The following is a 13,502-nucleotide window of genomic DNA, read 5'->3' on the forward strand; positions in this document are numbered from 1 at the left end:
AGATCTTAGTGAACAGTTAGGGGTTTGCCAGCTCCTGGAAGACACCCCCCCCCCGCGCTGCCACCTCACAGGGTGGGCGACGAGCAGACATGATTTTGGACAGCTGTTGTGAACAGTGTGATGACATGTCCAAATCAATGGCACTTCGCAACACCTCTGCTCCAAGTCTCTCCTCTCCCAGGTGACAGCCCAGAGACGGAAGAGATTTACCCGACGTCACCCAGCACATCCAGACACCCAACCTCCCAAATCAGAATCAAGTCTGTGATTCTGGGCCTCGGCTTTCTTTTTTTTTTTTTTTTCCCCTGCTTATTATTAATTATTTTAAAAAATAGCTTTATTCAGATATAATTCTCATATCTTGCAATTCACTTTTTTTAAAGTATGTAATTCAATGGCTTTTAGTACAGAATTAGGCATCCATCACCACGATTGATTTGAGGAACCACTCCAAAAAGAAACCCCGTACCCTTTAGGGGTCAACCCCCATCCTCTTCCCCTCCCCCAGCCCCCATGATCCCTCCCTCCCCTCAGCCACAGGCAACCACCCATCTATTTTCTGTCTCCATATGTTTGTCTATTCTGCACATTTCTCGGACAACGTGTGGTCCTTTGTGACAGGCTTCTTGCACTGAGCGTAGTGTTTTCAAGTTTCATCCACGGTGTGGCATGTATCGGTACTTCCTTCCTCTTTATGTCTGAGTCATCGTCCATTGTATGGATATACCGCATTTTATTTACCCAGTGATCAGTTGATGGACACCTGGGTTGTTCCTACGTTTGGCTATTGTGAATAACGCTGCCGTAAACACTCACGCAGAGCTTGTGGTGGGGGCCTGTTTTCAGTTCTCTTGGGTATATGCCTAGGAGTGGAATTGCTGCGTCCTATGGCAACTCCCTTTATGAGCCCAGGCTCCTGGCTCTGGCTTTCTCAGACCTCCAGGGTGCTAATGGTGGGGAGGCTTGCCACTCCCAGTGCCCAGGGTCTGGGGACCAAGTCCTTCCTTCCACTTTGCAGAATCTTCTGCAGGATGCAGGGAGAATCAACTGGATTCTAACTCCTGCTCTCTGCCATCAACCTGCTAGGTCACCGGATGAGCTGTGTTACGTCTCTGAACCTTAGTCTTCCCATCCGGGAAATGGGATGGCAATCGCAACGGTCCCTTCTGAGGGTTAGCTGAGATCATAAAAACACAGTTTGCGTCCGTTCGTTTATTATATTCATTGGTGGCTGATGTGCCACGCACTGTTCACAGCAGAGGAGACACACAAAATTCCTTGTATTTATACAGGAAGCATCTCGCTTAAGCCTCGTGATAGCCCTGGGAGGAATACCTACCTCCCAGTATCCCATCTCCTAGAAGAAGAAAAAGGGAGAACTCTGGAAGCAAGTCCCTTTTCTCCATCCTCCTTTGGACTTACTTTTGGAATCTTGGAGGATGTTGTCTTTTGGACTTTCATTGCAGTAAGCCGGGCATGCAGGAAGAGCACCATTGTGCGAGCGTAGCTGAATGTACTTGGTACTGAGCGCCCGGAAGAAGAAAATCGAAACCCATCCCCATCCCCCTGAGCCCCGCTGTGCTCCAGCCCCGTCTTGCCCGCCAGGGAGAACACAGATGCGTTCTGCCCGTTCATGAACTTCACACGAGTGCAGTTCCGTAGTTCCCGGTCTCCTGTGTTTGCTTCTTTTGCTCAACGTTAGGTCCGTGAGATGCATTGTATTCAAGGCTGTGCCCACCATCATTGTTTTCACTGCCTCTGCTTTTAATGGGTCTCTTTGGGCTTTTCTTCTTGAAACAGAACACCGGTTTCGCACTCTGCTGGGCCTGTGTGTCTGTGCATCTGTGTGGGAGGGAAGTGGGGGAGGGAAGAGGGGAAGCCGGGAGAGGGTATGTGCTGACCCAGGCCTGGCCCCAAGCTGCATGTGCTTCTAGGAGGCCGCCGCCTGGCCCTCATCCCGAGGCCCCTCCCTTTTGGACTCTTGTCAATGTTCTGTTATTCTAGGCTTGGCTTGAGGCTGAGGGGTGAGCTGGCAGGCATCCTAGGTAAGCAGGAGCAGCTGGAGAGGACAGGGACTTTTAGGGGTGGGAAGATGGACCCAATCAGATCCCCACCGAGGCCTGGCGGTGCTTGTGTGGAGGACCCTGCGCCGTGCATCCTGGAACACCGTGGGAAGGGAGGGTCTGAGTGGAAATCAGGCCTCCCCTGGGCTAGGCTGTGTGCTGGGGAGGGCACCTGCCTGGGTGCGAGTCCCAGCTCTATGACTGTAGAATCTGTAAAATGGGGGCAGCAACCCAGTAGGGTTGTCCGAGGAGGAAAGAGCTCAATGCACATAAAGGTTCCTGACCCTGGAGTAAAGTTGGCTCTTAGGATTATATTGTGCCAAGAGTCATCTGTTTTATGCACGTCATTGCATTGAACCTGCAGACTGGTCATGGAAGGAGACTCCATGTCACCCCCATTCAGCAGATAAGAAAGTGGAGGTACAGAGAAGTTGAGAACCCGCCTGAAGTCATACTGTGAATCTACGGCAGAGCCAGGCCTTGGTCCTGGGTCTGTTTGGCTCCAGGGCTCAGGCCTCAGACCCCGGGCCTATGAGCCGCTGTGGAGCAGAGCACAGCCCTGTACTCTAGGGATCCTGGTTCGGGGAGCAGGAGCTCAGGCTCATTTTCTTTGTCTGTAAAATGGGCCGATAGGAGCAGCAGGCCTTTCTCCTTCCTGGGTCCCTGGCTAGTGGGCTCCCAGGTGTGGGACAGGCCTGGGGGCTGGTCAGGAGAGGTGTCTGGATCTGCTCAGCATCGGCCGACTGTGCTGAGGCAGCCTTGCCCTTGCATTGTCAGAGGGAGGCAGTCAGACCTGGAGGCCGAGTCCGCAGTCCTGAGTCCACTTGGTGGCCCCCTTGCCAGGCGTGTGCCCTGACCTGCTCTTGGGGTGCTCCAGAGCCCCGGCCAGGCACACGAACAGCTGTTCCGAATCCAGGCTGCTGAGTGGAGGAAACGCTACCTGTGATAGACCCAGGAGAACCAGAGGTTGAAGCCACTGGCCGCAGTCCAGGAAGGCTTCACAGAGGAGGCCTCCTTGGAACAGGGTCTTGAAGGCTGATTAAGAGTTCCTCAGGTGGGGGTGCCTGGGTAGCGCAGTCGTTAAAAGCGTCTGCCTTCGGCTCAGGGCGTGATCCTGGCGATCCGGGATCGAGTCCCACATCAGGCTCCTCCGCTGGGAGCCTGCTTCTTCCTCTCCCACTCCCCCTGCTTGCGTTCCCTCTCTCGCTGGCTGTCTCTCTGTCACATAAATAAATAAAATCTTTAAAAAAAAAAAAAAAAAGAGTTCCTCAGGTGGAGATGACAGAAAGGCTGTTCTTAGCAGAGGGAAGAGCAATAAGCATCAGCTACGCAGCTCCATCCCCACGCCCCAGCCTTGCTTAGCTAGCTGTCTGTTTCTCAGGGGGGCTGGAAGCCTGAAAATGGTATTTTCCAGAGCCCCTTGCCAGCTCCTTTCTGGTTAGGCTCTGCCAGTGGGGAGAAGGCAGGAGGAGGAGAGATGCCAGCCCGCCTCCAGCTGCCACTGCGGCCGTGCCGGCCGACTTGGGCGGACCTCAGACATTCCGGCAGCTCCGTTGGCTCCAGCAGGTAGCTGGTGAGCGCGGGCTGGGCTGGGGGTTCCCGACGATTCTGGACGCCAGCTACCTTGGCACCTTCCGTCTCCCTTCTACTCTCGCTGCACATCAGATGCCTTTGGAACCCATGTCCCTCGTCCTCTCAGCCTGAAATGGCCCAGAGGTTTCTCTTTCCCACCTGGTCACCAATTGATAAAATGTCCAGGCCATGTAGGCTGGGACAAGCTACAGTTTTCAGGGGACAGAAGGAGTCAGTACCCAGAAAATGTGAGGTCATGTTTTCATTTTGATTTATTTTTTTAAGCGCGTGTCATGTGTTTCAACAGGAGTTCCCCGAGGGCAGAGATTGTCCTCCATCGTTTATTCAATCAACAAACATTTATTGGTGGCTGGTCCGCGGGGAATGAGGTGAATGACCAAGTTTTCATATACTTTTACAATCACAGTCTAGAAGCCACCTGTGGCTATTCAGGGCTTGAAATGCAGCTAGTCCGAATGGAGATGGGCTGTCAGTGTAAAACAAAGGCCACATCTCCCAGACTTAGTGTGAAAAGAATGTAAAAGATCCCACTCTTTATATTGATTACATGTTGACATAATATTTCACACATACTAGGTTAGATAAAACACTTACGACATATTTTATCTGTTTCTTTCTACTCTTTTTAACGTGGCCGCTAGAAAAATTTAAGTTACGTGTAAGGCTTGCATTTGCAGCTCCCATGCTCTGTCTTGGACAGCCCTGGTTTTACGGAAGCTGAGCTGAAACACATCGGTTTATCAATGCAGCATTTACTGGAGTCTGTTTAAGAGACAGACTTCAGGTAGGATGTTCCTGGGGACTTCGGATAAGATGGGAAGGCGGACAGATGGTGATAAATGTGTGAGTTGGTCCATGTTCCAGGGCTCTGGGGGGCTGAGAAGAAATCTAGGAAGGCTTCACAGAAGAAGCGACTTTGGTGTTAAGCATTATAGGATGAATAGGAGTTTGCCAGATGGATAAGGCAGAGGACAAGCACTCCAGGCTCAGGGAAATACCCAGGCCAAAGCTAAGAGGTTGACAGACACTGGGCATTTGAGGGATTCAGGAAGTTCATTGCGGTCCAAACATGATTTGTTGGAGGAAGAGGCCAGAGATGGAGCTGGACCGGGTAGAAGCTTGAATGCCAGTCAAGTTTTGACCTGGGGCGGAGGAGGCGCGGCTGAGGCTGTAGGAAGACTCTTGGCCAGGGGGAGGTGGCTGGTCCCAACGTGAGTGAGTTCCCCACCTACCCTCCTCAAAAGCGGAAAAAGGACCAGACCAGACCTTGTTTGAATGTGCAAAGCAAGCGCTTTTATTTCAGTGCTTACTCTTTGTGGCTCAAAAGCGCGTCTACTGCCTGCTTGGAATCCAGAAATGTTTACAGAACCATGGAGAATTACCGCAGCCTTCGTAAGAACATACACGTGTCGGCTTACTTCGTGATCCTTCCCTGTGCAAATCGCAAAGTTCTACGTACATCAGCATGACTTTCTCCAAGTCCTCCTCTGAGATTTTGGGGGCCCTGGAGGCTGTGATCCCACCCCGGATAGAGCATTCTCCCTCATCCCTCTTCCAGCCCAGGCACGTGGAGAGAGTGGGGCAGAGTCAGAGATGACAGCCCATGGGCTCTCAGAGCTTAGTCAGGGCAAGGGCTGTGTTCCTGGCCCCTAGCCCTGCACAAAGGGGGCGGCTGAGGTGCTAACCTTGTCGGTTAGTGACCAATACAGGCGGCTAAGGCTCTCGTGAAGTCTAGGCATTGCAGTGGGCAGGTTCGTGGGTAGGGCAGGGGCCTCTGGAACGCTCTTCCCCAAAACTGTGGTCTGAAGGAAGGTTCCTGGGCACAGACAGGGGACCCAGACAGGGCTGGGGGCGGGAAGGTGGTCACGGTCAGGGTTTCACACTCAGAAGCATCTGGGCCCGTGGCCTCAGGCTCTCTGGAGCCAGGGAGTAGGATCTGCTGTCATTTGCAAGGCTGGGTCTTCTAGGCATTGGAAGAGCAGAGCTGAGAGAGCCTTGCTCATTGGGTCAACACTCCATTGCCCAGTGAGGAACCTGAGGCCCAGAGAGGGGAAGGCGGCGGCTGACTGGACTTGGAGCTCAAACCCAGGGCTCTGACCCCTCCCCTCTCCTCCCCACCTCACCCCAACTGCATCCTTTCTGCTCGGGTCCCAAATGGCCTCTTTAATATTCTCAGGTCAGGGCTGGTGTCATGAACGGGGAGCTGGACTCGGAGTCAGAAGTCCTGGGTTGTGTTCCGGTGCCTTCCTGCTACCCAGCCTTGCAAATATCCTGCCGGTGCAGAGTGAGCTGCCTCTCCCTCCTCCGGGCCCCCGTGTCTGCCTCGAGAAAGCAGCTCCACTCTGCGATTTCCCATGGTGACTCAGATGGGTCCGTAGCTGTGTGAGCACTGGCAAGCAGGAAGGGCCCGGCCACATCGTAGATGCCTTGGGGACCCTGGGTCTGGCCTTTCCTGGGCCTCCACCTGCACCTGCTCTGGTCCTCCCAAGGGCTCCTGGGGCCTGTGTATTGTCTGGGATCTGGTCAATGGGCAAACTATCTCCGTTTGCTGGTTCCAAAGGGCTCTGGAGTAAATCAAACAATATGGTGGGTGGTCAGTGGTTTCCAATAGCATCTGGGTTGTAAAGGGAGGCATGGGTCCCTCCTCCCCCACCCCCGACCCAGTCAGCCAAGGGCAGTGCTCCCGGTGGGGAAGCACAGAACATTCTTCACAGTTAAAGGGAGATAGGGATCCAAGCTCAGGGGCACAAGATAAGCCAGGAGTACATTCCATTCCAGAGAGCCCCCACAGGCTCTGAGGTCTGGGTGCCGACAAGGGGCAAATTTGCACGTTAGCTTGGAACAAAAACTGGGATCAAGTTAGGGGCTCTTAGCTGGCCGAGGCGGGGCTGGGCACACGGCCCTTAGGCAGGACCAATGATGATGTTCCTGAAGCCTTTCACGGCCTTCAGCTTGTCGCTGTCAAAGTTCACCACCAGCTTATGGCGGCCCACGTGGCATGGCAGCAGGTCCACTCTCACCTTGACCTCCTCCCCCGCCTCCACGGGGTCCGGGCTGTGGGAGACGGAGCAAGAGGGTGAGGGGAGGGGCCCAGCCTTGTCCCTGCCGTGGGGTCAGGCCAGGATGACGTGTGGCTACTGGGAACTTAGCGCAGAGCCTCTCGTGCACAACTTCATGTGACAAGAACAAAACGGGCCCCACTCACTGCTCTCCAAGAGCCTCAGCCATCTGCCCCCCCATGTGCAGAGGGGCCTGTGTGTGTGTGTGTGTGCATGGAAGTGGACGCTCTGCCTGGGGTAAGAGTGGGTACACTCGGGGCTACGTGTGTGGAAAGGCACTGAGCTGTACAGCCATGATTTGTTACTTACCGCGTGTAAGTTACAGTACAATAAAAAAGTACAAGAAGTATCTATGCTTGTACTGGTGTATGTAAGTATGTATCTCTGAGGACACGCCCACACATGCACACTTGCACACATTCCAGATGTGGATACTTGTGTTTCCATGAGGGCTCTTGTGTCCAGAGGCAGCTGCTTAGTGACTGAATGTGTTAACTGCTCAGGTTTGGGAAGACACGTTCACAGAGCGCAGCTGGCGTGGTGCGGGTGCTCGGGGAGGATGCAAGGGTGGGAACCGTGCCGAAGGGGGCTGGGGAATGGTCATGCAGGTGTACTGAGGCAGGTGTGTGGGTGGGTGTGTGGGAGACGAGAGGAGGGAGTTCCCGGCCAGGGTTTGGTGCCTGCGGGCAGCCCCTCCGTCCACCAGCACCTGCCCTGTGCTCCCGGGCCCCCCAGCTGGAGTGACCGGCACTTACACGTCCATGATCTTCTGCTCCTCAGTCAGGCCGGCCCCCTCCATGGTGAAGGTGCAGCCTAACAGGGGCATGGTGAGGGGGTTCCGCAGGGACGCCTCAGCCACCAGCTTGCGGTTCTGCTTGGGCTCTCCCAGGATCTGGAAGACGGGACAGATGTCAGGGGCGGCCCTGAGGAAGAGGAGCCTAGAGGCCCTCAAGGGCAGGCAGGGGCCATCTCTATATTTGCTGCAATTTGGCCCCGCTCTGGCACGATCGCTCCCCACCTCTGCGCCTGTTTCCTCACTAGAAAACATGGACGTTCACGGACCGACAGTGAGGCTCCACGTGACTCGGGGGATGGAGAAAGTGCCTCCCTTGTTCTAGGGTCTGGAGCGGAAAGATCACAGGCTTTGGGCCCAGGCTGATCGCTGATCTCTACCCCTACGTCACTGTGTGACTCCAGGAAAGTAACTACCCCCTCTGAGCCTTGGTTTCTTCATAGGAGAGAAATGCCTTGCTGCAGGGCTCTCATGCTAATTGGGCTAATATGTGCACGCTCCCAGCAGAGCGTCTGGCACGCAGTGCTCACTCCCTCCCTCTCTGCTCTTTACCATTTATTTGTAACGGCTGTATTTGGGATTCTGGGGTTGGGGCTCCTTCAAGCCAGTCACTGTGATGCCGACGATGAGGGTGATAAGAACAGTCAGCTACTAGGAGCCCTTATAATGCACTTCCGGTGATGCACGTTTAATTCTTACAACACACCTAGGTGCTAGTATTAACTCCACCTCGCAGATGAGTAAACTGAGGCCCAGAGGGGCAGCGTGACCTGTCCAGGGCCACCCACGCACAAACCCAAGGAGTCAGACTGCAGAGTCTGTGCCCTTAACCCCTCTGCCTCTCTCTGCCCCACCTGGGCCTCAGGGCCGGGGATCTCACCTTAGCTTTCAAGGGTCCATGATTCTGAGATCCCTAATTTCCACCCCCACCCCACCACTCTGGGATTCTAGGATTCAGTCCTAGAGATAGGAGTCCCAAATTCTTTCAGCTTCATGATGCTTTCCTTTGATGAAGTTAAGATTTGAGGAACCCTGGGGCATCAAAGATCTGGAGGTGACAGGGCTGTAGGTATGTGCATGTGAGGGGGCTGTCCTGGCACCCCGCCCCTGCCCCCATACCCTGCCCAGCCCATCCCTTACCCGGATCTTGATTTCTGGATTCTCCAGATAGATGTCCCTCTCGGCCAGCAGGTAGTTGTTGGCAGCCGGCTCCATGAGGAGGCCCCGCACCTTGATAAGGTTCGACTCGGTCAGACACTCACAGTACTTCTCATAGAGGATTCGAAGGGGAATGCTCTTCTCTGCAGGAAGGAAGAAGGAAGAACACTCGTGATAGCTGATTCACGGCCCCCACCTCTCCCGTGGCATCTCCACAAGGCACAGAGAGGGGAAAGAACGTGCTTGAGGTCACACAGCTAGTGAACGAACAGGCAGATCCCAAGCCTTTTCCACCATCTGTCCTGGCGCAGTGGTTCCGAGGGAAGAGCTGGGAGGGGAGGCAGGCCAGCTGGTCAGGGAAGTGCTGGAGCTCCAACAAGCCTAGGTTCTGATCTTGCCTCTCTGCCCTTTGCCAGCTGGCGATACTGGGCAAGTCACACCACCTCTCAGGACCTCAATTTCCCCACATAAAGCTGGTGGGATTATACCCATTTTACAGATGAAGAAATACTTCTGCCAGTTAAGTGCTCAGATCGGGAGACCTGGCGCGGCTCGGCCACTAACTGGCTGTGTGAGCCTCGGAAGGTGACCTCCCCTCTCAGTTTCTCTTCTGTTCCCTGCGACATCTGGCACCCGCTGGGAGGAACTAAGACCCGAGGTCACTTCAGAGCAAAAGCCACACAGCGACGAGATGAGAAGGGCCAACTGCTCCCACCACGGAGAAGCAAAGTGTGGTTTCTAGCCCCATTTTTCTGACAACACGGAGGCACGAGGCACTAGGGGTCAGCTTGCAGGAGGCAGGAAAGAACAGTGCAAAGAGCACAGGCCTGAGACTCTGCCGGCTTGGCCTCGGAGGGCTCGTCCACTCGGTCACAGCCAGCCTTGCGCGAACCCCTCCTGGAAGCCTCCTCGGACCTCCCCTGTCCGGGAGGGCCAGGCTCGGGGCTCGGTGGAGCACAGCCAACCCCGGGCCATGATGAGAGATGCAGCTGCCTCTTTTCCTGCATCTGTCCCCTTCCTCCCCGACCAGGCTCCAGCTGCTCACCGGACTTTTCACACATCTGAGGATAACCTCGTTATTTGCTCATTGTTTTGCTCTCAGTCCACCGGCTTTATACTTTTTTGACTTTTTTTGCCTAGGGACACTTCTTGATATTTGCGGCAAACCAGTCTCATTTACTATAAATAGAACGTAACTGGCAAAAATACACACAAGCCGAGTCATGCTCGTTCAGTCCCAGCTAGGTATTCTCGTCTGCCGAGGGCTCCGGGCTGAGACGGGGGATCGGCGAGGGGTAGGGGTGCTGAGCCTGTAACTGCCACTGAGCCGCTCTTCGCGGGGCCCGTATGAAGGACAGTGAGGGCCTGACGGACAGCCGCCTTCTCACTGCAGGTCAAGGTCTAGGCCCCGGCCTGCCCCACGCCCCAGCCAGCTCATCCCCAGGGTAGATCCGCCCCAACCTCTGAGCAGATGATGAAGGGGAAGAACCCAACCTTCTGCTAAAAAAGAAAGGAGTGAAAATCCCCGGGTCAGGGCCTGACGGAACCGGTGGCAACTGGCCAGCTACATGGGAAAGGACAACACTGCCTTTCAGGAGCTTAAAGGATGTGGTCCCAACCGTTGACTTTTCCAGAACGCTGAAGCCAGGGTGGGGCCAGACCTTTGAGAACCACGGTCCACCGGTTCTCATGGGGTCCACGTACACGGGAAAACGTGTACGGTCAGTCTCAGTCGTTCCTTAGATGACTAGCCTTGTTCTAGAAAGTGCCCTGGGCATGGCCACAGAGGCCACAGTGGCTGCACTCCCAGTGACCCACCTGAAGGGGTGAGGAGAGGAGACAGAGGACGGGTGGGGGCAGGAAGGGGAAGGGAGAGCAGCAGCGCAAGGAGGCAAGGGTGGGAATGGCTCCCTGTCCTAGGTCTGGTTTCCTGTCTATTAGCACACTCTGGAAATTCCCCAGATCTTATCATCAAAGAATAACAAGCATGCCAGCCAAAGTCTGGGGTCTTGGGGGTGAACGCGTCCTATCTGAGGCCTGGCGTTGCACTGAAGGCCCCAGCCGGGAATCCTAGACCGGCCCCACCTGAGGGCAACACGTAGGACCTCTGCCCTCCTCCGCCCTCTCCCTGCAGGCCGTGCCCCTCCCAGGACTCCGAGGCAGGAAGGACCGCTCTGCAGTGAACACATCCCTGGGATGATGGGAAACACCGACAAGCTTGGCTGAGCCTCGGTGGAACAATGCTCCAAGGGCCCAGATGGTAACTGGACGGCGAAGGGTGACTCAAGAGGAAGGAAGCTGTCCTGGCATGGCTGGCCAGGGCTGGAGTTTGCCTCATGCCACACATTCCAGGAAAGACAGTGCCTCCCTTTGAAGTGGTTCTGAACATGAGAAGGACCTGCTGGTGCACAGTCACACGAGGGGCTGGCGGGCTCTGCAAGCACGACCCAGCCTTCCTACAAGTGGGGAACCTAAGGCCTGGGATGGAGAAGACGAATCCCCAGGAGCCCACAACCCACCGACAGAATGGTAGGAACTAGAACTTGGGGATCCTGGCCACGGCACATACCCGCAGGGAGGGACCCCTGCCCCTGACACCCAGGGCCTGGCTGCAGAGGTGACAGCTGGGTCCTCTGCATGCCATCGAGGCTGGCAGGAGCTCACCAGCCACTGGGCCCAGCACCGAGACCACCGTCTGGTACCCTAGGTGCTCAGGACAGGCTCTGCCTTCCCATGATCAGGCCCCATTTTATACTTTTCAGATATTTCCTGAGCACACGGTCTCCTCCAGTCCTCCCAGCAGGCCATCAGAAGGGCTCACTAAGTGACCGGAGTGGCCACAACCCCTCTCACAGCCTCAGGCTTATTTTCAGGAAGATAATCAGGTGCAGTGACCAAGCCAGGCGGGGAAAGAGACCAAGGAGGCCTGTGTGTGCGTTTCTGCCCAGAAAGCTTGAGCGACAGAGGCTCTGCCCGGGGCTGCAGACCGGTCGTCTGTGACATTACCTCACTCCAGAACAGGGCAGGGGATCTGCCTCACAGGGAGGCCAGGCCAGGCGCCGGAGCCAGGTCAGAGGGGAAGTTCAGGGCGGGGAGGAAACACTTCCTCCCCGGGGTCCCGGCCCCGCTCCTCTCCTATTGCTCTCAGAGCTACACTGCCCAACAGGGCAGCTTCTGGCCACATGTGGCTGGTTAACTTTAAGTGGAATAAAAACTCGAGTTCCACAGTTGTGCTCGCTGCGTTTCAAGCGCTCCACGGCTACGTGGAGCTGGCCGCCAGTGACTGGACAGCGCCGACCCAGAATAGCTCCAGCGTGCCAGAAAGTTCTCGGAGCAGCACCAGCCTAGAACCCCTTCTCTCTGAGGCTGAGAACCTCCAGGGGGACAGGAGAGGGTCTCGCAGGGGCTGTGGTGGGGAGGCAGAGGAAAGGAATTAGCTGGGAGCGGGCAGCAGAGGGTCCGGGGAAGCAGTCTGAAGTCACATGAAGATGACATGGAACAAAGCAGTATAGTTGCTAAGAGTGGAGGTTCAAGTCTCAGTCCTGTCCGTTCCTAACTGTGTGGCCTTGGGAAAGTTACTTAACCTCTCTGTGCTCCGTCTTCTCATCTAGAGAATGGGGCAATAAAAGAATCCACCTCCCACTTTTGCTGTAAGAATTGCGCGGGTTGCACATTATTAAGGACGTATGCGGGGCCTGACCCGAGGAAGGGCCACAGAAACATCTGCGAGGTCAACGGCACATGCCACGTGCTCAGGACACTATCTAGCGCAGGTTGGTTGGTGGTGCGTAACTGCTCCAGGAGCATGGCCTTACCAGAGAAGGGCTCCAGGGAAAGATTGAGCAGGTCCTTGGTGCCACACTCGGGCCCCAGGACCCCGTTGTAGCTGACGGTGCGGGCGAGCAGCAGGAGGCGGCAGGTGAGGTTCTCGGCCGTGTTGTTGGTGATGTGGGCGAAGACGTCAAAGTCGCTGCCCACGCTCACGCTCTGGGCCACGCGGACCCGCATGGCCACCCCCGTCTCCACTTTATCGGTCAGCTTGTTCAGGTGGTTGGCCCTTTTGAAGGCTTCTCTCTCCTCCGGCGACCCTGTGAGGATGCGGAAGAGAGTCCATTATGGCTGAGGTAGGGACCTCGGACGACGAGGCTGGGGCAGGGCGAGCTGGCTTTTCAGAGTCCCGGTGACTCAGAGAAGCTCTAGAGGCGACCTTCCCCACACCGCTGTGCCAGGACGACGAAAGAATAGTTTATTTACTTTCCACAAGTAAACTCCTAGACATCCCTCAAGACCCAGCCCCAAAGGACACCCCCTCCTCCAGGAAGCCTTCTCTGACCACTCCTGCCCCGGGATAAATGACAGACTGCACGTCTTCTCGAGTCTCACCAGTGCCTACTGCCTATCGTGCTTTTCATTTAACCAGTTGTTTTCTGTTTATGTACTTCGCTCTTGAGCCGCTCGAAGACTAAGACTGTACTTATCTCTACGTCATACCCAAAGCCTCTAACAGCGCTTGGTGGGTAGTAAACACCAAGCTTTCTCGCCTCCCAGCATTCGCCCAGGGATTACTTCCACCTGAAATCTTTTCCTCCCCCTCCCTAACCCTGGAGCTCCCCTCCTCTGTGTCCCATCTGCCTCTCTACTCTGCTCCTTTTTGTTTCTTCCCCGGTGTTGCTGGGTGCATATCTATGTCTCCCATCCAATCATCAGCTCTAGACCTTCCGGAGACCAGGGGAAGCACTTTTCCTTCTGTCGTCTCCCCTCCAGCTAGAGTACGGCTGCTTGCTCCCCAGCCCCCGGCCAGCACTGGTGAGTCAGCGGGAGCTGGGCGAGGGCAGC

At 55.6% G+C, this 13,502-nt stretch overlaps 1 protein-coding gene across 2 annotated transcripts in view; it reads right to left on the reverse strand.

Annotated features, from left to right (window-relative positions):
* Positions 1–4,926: 4,926 nt before the first annotated feature.
* Positions 4,927–13,502, reverse strand: part of TGM2 (transglutaminase 2) — a 30,860-nt gene continuing 22,284 nt past the window's right edge. For both annotated transcript variants that reach the window (XM_008698110.2, XM_040638301.1), the window contains exons 10-13: positions 12,482–12,754; positions 8,649–8,809; positions 7,471–7,607; positions 4,927–6,710 (exon numbers count right to left, since the gene is read on the reverse strand). In XM_008698110.2, the coding sequence (XP_008696332.1) occupies positions 6,560–6,710; positions 7,471–7,607; positions 8,649–8,809; positions 12,482–12,754 (722 nt within the window). In that variant the 3' untranslated portion in view covers positions 4,927–6,559. The remainder of the gene's footprint in view (positions 6,711–7,470; positions 7,608–8,648; positions 8,810–12,481; positions 12,755–13,502) is intronic.

Source organism: Ursus maritimus, unplaced genomic scaffold (genome assembly GCF_017311325.1).
Source record: "Ursus maritimus isolate PB19 unplaced genomic scaffold, ASM1731132v1 scaffold_22, whole genome shotgun sequence".
In the NCBI taxonomy this organism is placed as follows: Eukaryota; Metazoa; Chordata; class Mammalia; order Carnivora; family Ursidae; genus Ursus; species Ursus maritimus.